The 14,380-nt window shown below is 42.1% G+C and overlaps 1 protein-coding gene across 1 annotated transcript; it reads left to right on the top strand.

Moving 5' to 3' along the window:
* The first annotated feature begins 103 nt into the window (after nucleotides 1–103).
* LOC146176592 (glutathione reductase, mitochondrial-like) lies at nucleotides 104–12,313 on the top strand. Its single transcript, XM_084582845.1, has 4 exons — nucleotides 104–639; nucleotides 2,711–3,117; nucleotides 8,009–8,257; nucleotides 11,946–12,313. Exons 1-4 carry the CDS (start codon nucleotides 171–173, stop codon nucleotides 12,189–12,191), a joined length of 1,371 nt encoding a protein of 456 aa, XP_084438971.1. The 5' UTR covers nucleotides 104–170; the 3' UTR covers nucleotides 12,192–12,313.
* The last annotated feature ends 2,067 nt before the right edge of the window (nucleotides 12,314–14,380 follow it).

The following is a 14,380-nucleotide window of genomic DNA, read 5'->3' as shown; positions in this document are numbered from 1 at the left end:
CGGTGAAGGTTTCCACGTTCAGTCGTTCATTCAGTTTCGGTGGTTTCGGTCCGGCGGCGGTTACAGATGGCTGCAAGAGGTGCTGCGTAGACTTTACTGTTCCGGCTCGGCCGTTAATACTTTACCATAGCGGCCAGCAGCTTCTTGAGCCACCATACGAAAGGTGCACAATGTCTTCCATGCTGAGAAAGGTGCGCCAGTTTGACTACCTGGTAATCGGCGGCGGATCGGGTGGTATCGCGAGCGCTCGCCGGGCCGCCGAATACGGCGCCAAGGTAGCGTTGATCGAGCATGGTCCTCTCGGCGGAACCTGCGTTAACGTCGGTTGCGTTCCAAAGAAGCTTTGCTTCTACTGCGCCAGCCACGCCGAGATGATGAAGGACCTCCCGGACTACGGCTTCACCCTGCCTGGCCCCATTCCTCGCGTCAACTGGGCCACGTTCAAGGCTAAACGGGACGCCTACATCAAGCGCCTGAACGATATCTACCGGGCGAACCTGACCAAGAGCAACGTTGAGATCATCATCGGCCGCGCCAAGTTTGTTAGTCCCAAGACGGTGCACGTAGGCGAAAACGCTTACAGCGGCCAGCATGTATTGATCGCCACCGGTGGTTTCCCTACCGTCCCCAAAGTTCCAGGTGAATGGTGAAATAAGAAATTGAAGGAGTGGGTTTGAACCCGACTGCGGCGGCCGCGTTTCGACGGAGGTGAAACGCAAAGGCATTCTTGTGCTGTGCAATGTCAGTGCATGTTAAAGATCCTCAGGTGGTCGAAATTATTCCGGAACCCTCCTCCACGGCACCATTTTCTTCTTTCAATCCCACCTTCTTTCTTTTCCTTACGCCGCGGTTCAGAATTGTCCACCGAGAAGTGTGACAGATATATTTTCCTTTTCCATAAACCAATTTACATTTTGTGAACTTATGTAAAGCGCAACAGAAACACCACAATCGGACAAGAGAGACAGGACAGGGCGCTACTTGCAACTGATTTATTCGGAACAATGAGGTCGCCTTAAATACTAAAAGATTCAGACTCGATGAAATCACAAGCTCGTGCATGGGCAATAATTCATATCAAAAAGGCACTGGAATCTCATCTCGCTTTATTACATATCAAGAAAAACAATCTCTTTATTATAAATTTATATGTGTTACATAAGTTTACGAGCATGAACCAACTAGTCCCTCAACGCATTTTACTGCAATTTACATTCACTAGGAGTGGTCATGCGCGTGGTATGACGCGGGTTTTAGCGTTGGCAGTAGTGTTTTGCAGGTTTGGTATGTGCAAAGGGGTTCGACAGGCCACATCACACCTTAATCTTTGATCACGTGACACGTTTGCCACGTACATAATTGATTACTGGTTTACGCAGCCATCGGTTTATGAGGTTATACTACTTTATTGTTTGACGACATCATTCATGCAAACAGTTCTGGTGCAAGAAAATGCAGAAGAAAGGAGTGCAGCTTGTACAGCCATATGTGCATTTTTGTTATCTATTCTTGTAGCATGTCCAGGAACACTATTAGCACATACCTTAGCTGTCACCTTTACATAATCACTTGACATCGCGATAGTGTTACAGGCCCCTTTCTGAAGAAAATCCAGCATTGTCAACATTGTGACAAAAACAATCATAGGCATGGTTCTGACAAGTGGTTGTTGGCAGGTGACATGGCCGGATTCTGATCGGTTGGCAGGTTGTGTACGTCATGCAACAACCTGCTAACTTGGACTTAAACTTTGAGATGGTTGGTTCATTTAATAATTGACTCTTGGGCGAGGAGAAAGATCCACCTTTCCTAGGCCGTGAAGGCATGTCTGAACAGCTTGGTTAAAGTGGATCTGTATAGTTATCTCTGTCGGGTGGTATTTCACATAATTAGGTAGCCTACGACTGCATGGTAATATGTGCGAGTTAATAGAGGCACAAATTAAGAGGTTAGTGATTAAGCTAATAGCAAAGTGCATGTATGTGAACGAGGATTCGCAAGAGGGTAAGCAGATGTGAGCCATTAATGCTGCCTCATCACACCCTTGAAAGGAAAGTGGAACAATAATGTCCCCTCATTCATTATCTTTTCTTGCACCGTAGCGCAGATCATTTCTGTGTCCAAGGCAAGACTGACGGCTGTAAATGATATTACCAGCACAAGATTTGTTCATGAGCTGTGTGAGGGTACCCGAAAGACCTAATGAAAATAATGAACTGCCAATCATGTATTTTCTATTTGTTGGAATTCAGTGCATACCATCTTCAAATGAGACTGGTTATGTAGGCTTTGTTGAGGTGTTAGAAAGTAACAGTCTGCCAGGACAAAAGGATTAGCTAATGGTTACCAGTGCTTTGCATGCCACTGCAGGGCAGTGGGCTATGAAGTTTATGTTTATCTCTTAATTTATGTTGTTCGCCTACAGTTCTCTTATTTTCACTGAAACACACTTGAAAAGTGGCTGCCTTCGCTGGCACTGAAAGCATGAATTTGTTGCGAGCAGCTTAGCACAATGATTGTAGATGCATTTTGGTGCCAGTATCTCTCTCCGATTAGTTTTCTTATATCATATCAGCATGTTGAAAAAAACATCGCAGGTGATGTAGTAATCAATAATGATGCACCACTGTCATGTTTGAGTTGCACCTACTATGTGATGGCATCAAGATGCTGCATACAGATTGTTTTGTGTTTGTATGTTGCCCCACAGGTGCAGAGTTTGGCATCACAAGCGATGGCTTTTTCCAGCTGGAAGCTCTGCCCAAGAAATGTGTTGTTGTTGGCTCCGGCTACATAGCTGTCGAGCTGGCTGGTGTGTTCCATGCACTCGGCACAGACGTGACCCTGCTAACACGCACTGAACACATCTTGCGTGTTTTTGAACCACTGCTGGGCTCCACTCTGATGGAGCACATGGCTTCGGAAGGGGTCAAGTTTGAGAAAAACTGCACTGTAGCCAGCATTAGCAAAGTGGCCCACTGGTACGAGGTTACGACGACAACGAACGTCAAGATCAAGGACGTCGACTGCATCCTGTTTGCTGTGGGGAGGAAACCCAACGTTGACATTGGCCTGAAGGAAACAAACGTCGAGCTTGATAAGACTGGTCACATTAAGGTAAGCAACTGTCACCCATTTATTTTTAACGCAAAGGTTTCTGGTTATGTCCATTGGAGTTCCTTGGCCGCAGGACTTGAAAATTTAACCTATTCGGGTGCATTTATCATTTCGATTCAAGGCAAAACTTTTTTGCCTAATCAGTGGTCAAGTTTGTACATAGAAATACAATATTTATCATAAAACTGCAATATATTAAAATACCAGAGTTTGTAAAATTGTCACCCTGGGGATGATGACATCCTTTTCTTTGTCTTCGTTTTTGGGGTGCACATGATGCCAGGAATTCGTAGGACACTTAAGCTTCACCTTAAAGGTATGACACATTAGTGTTAATGAGTCCCTTCATAGGCCTGTCGTCTTTGCTTACCAGTCCGCAGACACAGGCGCTGTCAGACAAGACACATAAGGCCTTTCTTTCATTAAGAACGTGCTTCAGCAGGTAAAAGTGTGTCTGACTCAGGTCCAAGGGTCCCAGGCTCAATTACAGTCTCCCTCGAATTTTCAGTCAATAGCCCAGTTTCCATTCTTATCAACTAATTTAAGTTACATTCCTGCATGTCATAGTGACATCTCAGAGTTTATGTAATGTTTTAATCACTTTTCAATTCCGTCGCTCCACGTATGACGTGAAACCTTTTCGACCAATCTGGAATTTCTTGACACACCGGCGACAATGTCATTTGTGCCATAGTATTCTCCACTTAATGGTACTCTTAACGCTAACGCATATAAGAAAATGGCAGAGGACTTATGCCAAGGACGTGCTACCGTGTTTATTGTTTTGAAGAATATTATTTGCCGTGTTTGCTAGTTTGCTTGAAGAAAGCATCTTATTTGCGAACGAAGGATGCCAAATATGCCACAAACAGGTAATCAGTGCTGCAGGGTACAGCACACCGAGGAAAAGGTGAAAGCTAAAAGGGTTAAAAGTGTGCAGTAAACTCCCTGCAATAAGGAGATTGTCCATTTAAAAAACCTCTTGTCACCTAAACAAAACGTTAATTGCAAAACAAAAATATGGGTGCAAGAACCTGTGTGCTTCTGACTTGGTTAACAGAGCTAAACATTAAAAAGATTACTTTCGTTAGTTACTACGATTGGTTACTAGCATGCAGTTTCTTATTCTTACTATTGCCTAAAGGTTTCTATTACTATTGCTGGTTGGTTGTTACTATTGCTGGTTCCACAGTCTTTGCGAGTTTTCTAAACAGCATTTCATTTGCCATGAACACTCCAAGCATGCCAAGCCGACAAGCTACTGGCTGCACAGCTGTAAAGTTTTGCCAAAATATATTTCGAGAAGAATTTTACAACCACATGTGTCCTAGAATTTTATATGCTGGATATAAATTGCTAAAAATGAACTGAAAAGCCCATGAATGTAAATGAGCACAAATTGGCCGTAAATGAGAGATGGCCTTTTCTCTTATTGGCCAAATATAACACACCGTCAAAACTATTTCTTTTTGCGTCTAACAGACGCTCTTTTCAGAGTAAATATTAGACAAAAGTTATTTTTTATACACTTTTTTGTTGGCATTACAAAAAAATGACAGTTGTTTAGCCATAGCGACGTGCAAGCTTTATGCGTGAAAGCAACACAGTTATGCATTGTTTCACTTAGTTCAGCTACGTTTGACTTAGTTTAAGTACAATTTGCTTTGCTTAGCTTTTGTTTGTAAATTTTTTGTTGAGTAGGCTTAATTAGCGTTGTCCTTGACCTGGTCGTGGTAACTTATAGCAGCTCATAGTGTAACCACATATAGCAAAGCTGGGCTTGGTTGTTGCCCCTGCAACGCTCGCTTTGGCGAAAGCATTTGGAAATAGGCAAAATTCATTGCACTAAGCTTGAAGTGCCTACGCATAAAACAGAAAACAGAAACATTCCAATGATGTCTGCTATTGCGTTATCAAAACCATCATGGTTAACACGTCTTATATTTGTGCCTCGAGAAACCCATCTTTGTGTGTGAAGTATGGTTTCTGCAACAAAAAAAACGGGAAGCAGAAGCCTGTTCTGGCACAAGTAACGGGCAGTCGCGTTCATGCTAAAGAGCGCAAGATGTGGGTATTTCCACGAATAAATTCATGAAGTCACTTCTGCATGCAATGTATGACCGCTGCCTGGCTTTGCAATCTATGGGTAAAAAGTGCGGGTGACATAACTGTCACTTTCTGAAGTACTTTGCTCATCCAAAAAAAAATGTAGTATTTTGGTTCACGCACTAGTATTACCGACCGCAGTAAGCACTGAGACACGTGACTGTATCTGACTTTAGCTGAAATTGAATGTAACTATTACAGATCCGAAATCAAGCACATACTTGTGCTTACCATCTACTTTCCTCTCTCAAACTCATTTGAGAAATTTTCTTCATGGATCCCAAGGAGCACCTGATACTATATACGCTCTTCATTGAAACGTAATGTTGGGGCACACAGGCAGGAAAAAATAGCGTTTTTGGAATGAGGCAACTCGGCGACTACGCTCTGTGAGCTCGAAAAAGTATATCGGTCCTGCTCTAAGTTGCACCATGCTCAGAGAGTCCGTGGTGAAGTGCAGTGCTGCAATATTTGCCTTTAGGTCATAGGAAAAACTCAATGGTTAGCAGAGTAAAAAAATTAGTTGTGGTTTAGCTCAGGTTAACCATAGTTGAATTGTGAAAGCAACGGAGAAAGCTTCTTTTGCCTGCTACATTATTCCTCTATCACTCCCTATCGGTGTAAAGGGCTACATTACTGGGGACACTTAAGCTCATCCTTTAAGGGTATAACTCGAGAGCGTAAGCTGCCAGCCCACGTATAAAGTCATGCTTCAACCAAGCCGGCTGAACATGCCCGCGTGTCATAGGGGTAACAATAATGCTAACGGTTCTGGCAGGCTGATTGTGATATCACCCTCCCATATGAAAGGAGCGACCCGAGTTGGCAGCTACTGCCCGTGGCATAGGGGTAATGTGACCCGTGAATTAAGATGTCATGGCCGGCTAATTTTTTTATGAGGAGACCGTAGCTACGCCTCTTCACGGTGTAGCTGCAGCTACGTGAGGTCTCGCTCTGTCTTTAAGGGAGACCCGATGCTGACTTTTGTTGCAATGAATGAGTGCTATGTCCAAGCGAGCTCTTGGCTGTAGCCATGGTGAGGCGCAAGGGGCACTACAGAACGCAGCTGCTCATTGCATTGGAGAATGGCACTGAAAGTATTGCAGAATGGTATGTTGTGTGCTAGAAAGAGATAAAATTTTATTCGTGCCAGGCTCTCAGGATTGAGTGGCCCACTATATTTTAAATGTTTGCAGCCAGCCTAGTTGCATTGGTGTGAAGATATTAGAGCAAGTTGTTAACGCATCAGCTGGCTGAGAATAGGGAGGGTTGTGTCACGCTGTACCTTACAGTATACTAGCAACATCAGAGAGGACACAAATGCGAGCTCTGATGGAAGATTTTTTTTCAGGACCGCTTTTTTTTGTCATGTAATTTATTTATTTTTTGTTAGCATAAAAGGCCCTGTTCTGCAGCGTAGTGGTCAAAATATTTTGAGCGCGCCTATGGCAAGTGACGTTACAAGACACCGCTTGGCATGTCCCTATTGGGAGGAGCTGCCAACTCGGGCTGTTCCTTTTAGATGGGAATCAAACACAGGACCTTTGGGTCCCAATTCAGACACACTATCTGCGTGCGGCTTGGTTGAAATGGGGCTTTATATCTGCTTTTAGTGGTTTTTCACACATGTGGTCACTGGCAAAAATGTGTGCTAGTAAGTGCGTGAGATAAGACGTGTAAATTTAGAGGTTAGTGATTATGCAATCGAGTAGGCACAAGGAGAGCCACAGATGAAAGACATTAACATTGTCATTCATACCCTTAATGGCAGGACCTGAGTGTTCCCCAAATTGTTAATTTAATTCATGGCTGCATGAACTAAAATTAAAAATTTTGTGGTGTCTCTCCTTTGTTGATGCAAAGTATCTCAAATGCAGCTTTCATTTATGAATGGTAAGAAAAGCACCACAGAAATGTGAACTGAAAAATTATGGACAGCACTTAGGACTACTTACATGCTGTAAAGGCAAAAAAGCGTTGGCTTTTGATTTACTGCAGTCCAAAGAATCCACCATAAATTCAATATAATCCAACGTAATCCACTTAATTCACTGTAATCCACCATGCTGCAACCCAATAAAACGCAATACATTGCAGTCTGTCATAATTTAGCGTAATCTATCAAAATCCACTGCAGTACAGTTTAGTCCGCTTTAATGCAATGAAATAAAACCTTAATCCAATATAATTCACCATAGATCGCCCTTAATCCAGCATTATCCACTCTTAATCTAACATAATTTAATGTCTTGGGTTTCTTGGGTATACACTGCACACATTCCCAACTGATGGGCTACTACAATTAAATGACTATCCTGATGACATCAAGTTGAATTTTTAGTACCACTTTCTGTGGACAACACCGAGTTCCACGACTTAGGAGACAAAAACATTACATGCTTACCAACAAGTTTGCTTTCAATGTCTTTGCCCTTGTGACAAGCAGCAACAGCACTGTTGCATTTCATTTATTTCAGTCTATGTGCCTGCCCTTTGCTTTTTTTTTGCTTCAGTGTAGGGGGCTATGAGTCTGCAGAACAGCAACTGCCCCATACTGGAACGTGTTTCTTACCAGAATGCACCTTGGTACCAGATTTAGCACATTTGAAAACAAGCACGCAGAGTCGTGAAACTGGATCACTTTCTTTACCTGGCAGTTTGTTTCTGCCACAGCTATGGGAAGCTCTATTAAAACTTGTTACAAGGCTGCCTTTCCTGCTCCAAAGTTCTGTTCACAATTTCGATCATAGTGGAGACATCTTTTATCTGATTTTCCAATGTTCAGGTGGATGAGTATCAGAACACAACCTGCCCGGGCGTCTACGCGCTGGGCGACGTCTGTGGAAAGTGGCTGCTGACGCCAGTTGCCATTGCGGCCGGACGTTATCTTGCTGAGCGGCTTTTCAACAACAAGCCCAACTTGAAGCTTGTTTATGAAAACATTCCGACTGTCATCTTCAGCCACCCACCGATCGGAACCGTCGGGATGACCATGGCTGAAGCTGAAGCCAAGTATGGCGCACAAAAAGTCAAGGTAACAAACTCTATGCGCCACCTACTATGGAGGTCCATAGATGTGTTCTTGTAAACTTGGGGTTGGGGTAACTTTAATGGTAAGAGTGCATCATTAGGTCCATTATTTGTGTCGTTTAGTAAGACACAGCCAATCATGATTAATTGTACAATGGTAAAAAGTTGAATCAGTTTTAAGTAACGCATTCAAGTTCAAGTAAGTCAACTTTGGCACCGCTTGTGACTACTCTGAGGCCGGCTGAAAAATGCCATCATCTGTAGTAGTACACGAAAAACATAAAGCAAGATTGAGACCGCATTCATATTTTAATAAGCCTCACGGAAAAAAAATATCACGACTATCTGTGGGACAATGAAGCTAGTAGTGAAAACTGTGTTGCTCAGTGCACTTCCAAATGGAATTCTTCTGTTAATGCTTCGAATCAGACTGTAGCTTTCACAAAGCCAAAGTGTAGTATAGATAAAGCTTTTTTTTCCTGTACACTAACATCAGAAGTGTTTTATTTGAGCAGGTCCAAATATTTTTGCCGATAGACTCTTGATACGAGTCATCAATAGCAATAACTAAAACAGGGCTCAATTATATTGTTCCTAATAATACCATTTTTATCAGCAAAACAGTTTAATATCATTCGATGTGACAGAAAAACCCATAGAGGAAGTGGCATGCTCCTGGTGTTAAGAGATGATTTGTCAGCTTTACTGATAATGATTAGTTCTTTTCATGAATGTGCATAGGTTTCTTTAAGGCGTGCTTCAATCAGTGTGATTAGTATTGGAATTATTTACTATCCCACTAGCACGAATGACTCCTTTTCATCTAAATTTAATTAGACTCTTTATTCTGTGGCGCTACAGTGCAGGTTAAAAGAAAGGGAGAAAAGACACGCCTTTGTTACCATCCTAGTACAGTCCGGTTGGTGTAAAGGGGGGAGTTGGAGAGACAGCCGATTGGGCCCATTCTCCATGGGACGGGGACATGAAATACCTAAGCATTTTCTTAACTGTACTCTGATTATGTTTGGTGAATTCAGCTTTCCTAGTATAACTGGATCAATCATTCTCACAGTGTGTGATACGGAAGTGCATATTTTTCTCAGTTTCGGTTCGGTTTGTGGAGTTTAACGTCCCAAAGCGACTCAGGCTATGAGAGACACCCTAGTGGAGGACTCCAGAAATTTCGACCTGATAGAAAAACAGCGCAACAGACGTGGACGTAGGTGAAAAACAGACAAGACAGGCACCTTCACCTACGTCCACGTCTGTTGCGCTGTTTTTCTATCATGTCACCATACCAACTCGCCCAGATGTCTCTTCTATTACAGTAAATTTCGGCCACCTGGGGTTCTTTACCGTGCACTGACATCGCACAGCACACACGGACGCCTTGCTTTTCGCCTCCATCCAAAAGCGACCACCGAGGCCAGGATTCGATCCCCAGTCATGTCTAGGTCTTTTAACCAGATGTTATTACTAGGGGTATGCAAATATTGAAAATATTTAATACAAATCAAATACGAGCATGGAAAAAAAATGCCTTTGAATATCGAATATGTAACCAGTGAAAAAAAAAATTGTAATCAAGTATTGTGCATTTTGTTTATTTAAGAGTTCAGTTGGTTATTGCAAATAAAATTAAACTAGAATTGCTCGGACCTATATGCTCTACTGAAAAATGCAATACAAATCTTATACAGCATTCCGTATAACCAGTTTTTTTGTATAGGAATGACCTGCGTGAAACTGGCTGTCATATTGTTGCTGAATACAGTAACTCATTAATTTGACCTTTAAGGAACTAGAAAACAACTGTCCAAATCTACTGAAAGCTTGCATTATATCAAATGGGCCTGAAAAGCTGCCAAGGACCGCTTGCGTTGCAGTAATACATTATCTGATGAATACCTGTATTATAGATGTCCGTATTGAAACCGAAGTAAGAACGTTTTCTTCCCGATTTCAACAAGTTCTTCGCTTTGCGCACACTGTCGGGAAGCCCTCTTCACAAAACAGCCCCGTCGCATTTTGAGGATGCTTCACTGCATGCGATCAAGCGTTGCGGTGAAGCGCGCAGTGCAGGAATACTGCGGTGAAATTGAGAATTATCGGTGTATTCGGCAATCTGTATTTTTTTTTAATTTGAATACAAATTTAATATCAAACTTATTTGATTCATATTCAAAATTTTGAGTAGTTGCACACCCCGGCTTATTATTCATTCCAAGCATTGCACACCAAGTACTGCCAACATAAGGGATTCAATCCCAGGAAGTAATCCTGATGTTCGTTTGGACATAATTTATTTAGACTGCAACACATAACAACAGGATACATTGACTGCTGTTTAGTAAAAAGAAAAGTTGACTTCAACAAATGAGGTGTTCAGGTGAAGCTAACTTTGAGAGAATAAACCTATAACTAGTGAATTTTTCAGCTCAGTTCTAGAATGAATATTTCATGTGCACTGTCGAACAAAATTGGGATTTGTTTAAGAATACTCCAGCCCCACCACGATGGTGCAGTGGTAAGACGTCCAACTACTGTACTGAAGTACCCGGTTTGATCCCGACTGCTGGCAACTGCGTTTCGATAGAGGCGAAAAGAAATGGTGTCCGTATGCTATGCGATGTCAGTGCACGTTAAAGATCCCCAGGTGGTCTAAATTATTCCAGAGCCCTCCACTAGGACATCTTCTTTTTCTTTTCCACTTTTTATCCCACCTTTTTTCCTTCCCTTTTATGGTAGGGTCTTAGGTGCAAGATGTTCCAACCCTCCACTTGTGACAGATACTGCGCCTTTCCTTTCCTGTGAACCAGTTATTATTATTATTTAAAAATACTCCTGATAACATTGACGAATTCGTGCCTCTCAAGTTTTTAGATACAGGAGCAATACACCATGATTTAATCAGAAGTTATGTGTATGAATAATAAGAAAAAGCCGCTCTATCGGCAGGCAATAGAAATGGTCTCTCAAGCAAGTGGGAAAGGTACGTGAAATGTGACAAGGAATACTAGCCATTGCTCAAATCCTCTTCAACCCCTCTTCAACCCTGCCGCAGTGGCTCAGCCATTACGGTTCTCAAATGCTGAACCCAAGGATGTGGGATGAAATGAACGCTGCCGCGGCTGCTTTTCAATGGAGGCAAAAAAAGCAGAGCGCCCATGTACTGTGCGATGTCCTTGCATGCTAAAGAATGCCGCGTGGTCAAAATTTCCGGAGCCCTCCACTACAGCGTCTTTCATAGCCCGAGTTGCTAAGCCAAACCAAACCAAACCTAATCAAATCCTCTTCACATCATTTTTTTAATCATGGCTTGTCATCTCTGCTAACCAACTGGCCTTGCAAATTCTGGCTCATAGTATACCTTAGCGTTCATGCCAAGATTTCTCTTGTTGGCCCCAGCGATATCGTAAAGAGTGCAATCTAAATGTGCTTAGCATTTTAACGACACCTCCTCATTAGTATTTACCGGCTGAAAGTTCAGGCTCTTCTTTGAGACTGCATGCATTTAGGCTGTTACCGAAGCAGGTGTCTTAATTCTAAAGAATAATCTTAAAGTACAGATAGCTCAGATCACCTTGGCTTGTTGATGATGATGAACATGTTGTCATCAACTTTTCGAATCAAACGATGATCTTACAGACATGCTGCAGCTGTAATTTTTTTCCTGTTGCTCACCTTTGCAGACCTACCGAAGCACGTTTACACCAATGTACTACAGCATGACGGAACGAAAGTCGAAATGCGTGATGATGTTGGTGTGTGCTGGAGCTGAGGAAAAAGTGGTTGGGCTTCACATGATCGGTGACGGGTGTGACGAGATCCTCCAGGGATTTGGTGTTGCCATCAAGATGGGTGCCACCAAGGCACAATTTGACGACTGCGTTGCCATTCATCCGACGTCAGCTGAGGAGCTAGTGACTTTGCGGTGACATTGGAGTCTTGTTCATGTTTCTATTCGAGTAGTTGCAGCATGAGAGAAATTCCAACCATCATGGACCATGTGTGTTGGTGCTATGAAAAAAAAAAAAAAAGAAAATTGCTCTGGCCATTGCTGCAAATATTGTGTTTGTGAACTTACTTTTCCCACTTCACGTTAAGGATATTGTTACAAATACCATATACATACGAATATTGTTACAAATACCACTTATGCAGGCAGAATAGGGCTTTAACAAGTTTTTTTGTAACATTAGAAAAGATGCATTGTGTGACTTGTGAAAAATGGATGCAGTACCATGAATGAAAGCTTTGCAATGAGGTAACCAAACAAAGTTAGCGGAAGGATAATGCATTTTTACTTCATACAACTTTTCTGCTTGTCACAAAAAATAGTAGGGTCAATGAATCTACCTGAAAGTGAATCTTAAAAAAAAGTTTTTAATGCTTTGAGTGACACTTCTTGTTTACAGTCACTGACATGCAAGGCCACCGGAATCTGAGCATATTGCTGAAGGAAAGCATAAAGTGGCGGCTGCCTAATTTGTTGAAAACCAGCTGAACGAGCGATTCAAGTATATTGCATAAGAAATATAATTATAACGTAACGATTGTAACTAGGTGGTGGACTTTGCAGATGTAAAATGGGAAAGTGAGAGAATGATGTAGCTCTTGGAGCTAGGCCGAGTACGGAAAGATGGCAGAAGTTTAGAAAACAAAGTATTATATCAGTACAACGTGGCTATGGCAGACAGGGATGATATTCTCCAGAAATTGAGCCTTAATTAGCTAGAGAAGACCAAACAACAAACTAGAGGCGTTGGCATCGTCATCCTGTTCCGCAGGCTCGCATTAAAGCACAATTCACTTCCAAACAGCAGCGACAGATCCTTCTTGCTGCGGACGTCGCGAGTGTGAGTGGGGTGGAAAAATGAAAATTTTAAATTCGGCTTTCTCAGCCACAAATGTGTATTTTGCTGCTAGACACATATTATGTACATACCCAGAAATAATCAGAAAATGAATTTTTACAGAAAACAGTACTTCGATGGAGTGGTTTTCAGAATCTCATCATCATAGCTGGACATCCTGTGTGTTTAACTAGTAGTCTTCATCAACTTCCATCCATGCGCACCAAGTCTGTAACACACTGCTATCGCATTGCCCTAAGCTAAGTGGCCCCAAAATTTTATTTAACGCTACCACTAAGGCGACTGCTTACCGACATTGCAGATCTTTGATGTCTGCTTTAACTTGAAAGCCGAGCCTCAAACCAACACATGAAGTAAAATTGAACTGCAAACCATGTTAAATCATCAGTCATTTTTGCGTGTGAAAAAGCCTTAACATGGTGACCATTTGGGCTAGTTGGTTCAAATATAACATATTGAACCAGCAAAAGACACAAACACAAGAAGAGAAGCACACAAAACAGTGCTGGACTAACAACTAAGGTTTACTGGAAGAAACAGCCAGCCAAGGAACCAATGACAAATGTGTATCAAACGCTCACAAGAGGACAAGTAAATATCGATTATACTCAGTATTGCGAGGACGATGACAACTATAGGCATGCAAATCTTAACTTATGTTGCTTAATACCTACATAGGCACACTGTTGCTTAACAATTTATTTGCAACAGTGTGTGAATATAGCCGACAGGGAGTCAGTAACGCGCTTAAATCCATCAACGCTGGTAACTTCAGTCAGATGATGGAAAGAAAAGTCCTGTTACATTTTCACGTCCTAACGTATTGGCAATAAATGCATACTTTGCTGCTGAATAGATCTCGGCATAGGCAAAATGAGTCACATAGTATTCATAGCTGCAGTATAAATAATGTGCTGGCTGCCGTCAGGTGACACCTTAAGAGGTGTCACCTGACGCCCTGAGACATGAAACCATTCAAACAAGCATTCACATGCAAGCTCATCCGGTTTAACCCTTATAAGAAACTGGTCAGTCACTGTTACTGCAAAACAAACATAGCTCTGCGTTTTTGTTGAGACATACTATGTTTGAACACAGGCTAATACATTGTTCATAGCAAAGCATGCCTGGAATGGACTTTGCTCATCTTATTTAGCTGTTTACTGCTTCTGCAAGAAAAAAATATATATATACTGTAGGGGTGTGTTTATTCAGTCGACGCAGATGGATTCAGCTGTTCAGGATGAATT

The sequence above is a fragment of the Amblyomma maculatum genome, chromosome 10 (assembly GCF_055883805.1).
Source record: "Amblyomma maculatum isolate TAMU_Amacu chromosome 10, ASM5588380v1, whole genome shotgun sequence".
Taxonomy (NCBI): Eukaryota; Metazoa; Arthropoda; class Arachnida; order Ixodida; family Ixodidae; genus Amblyomma; species Amblyomma maculatum.
This window is presented reverse-complemented; position numbering and strand designations above follow the sequence as displayed.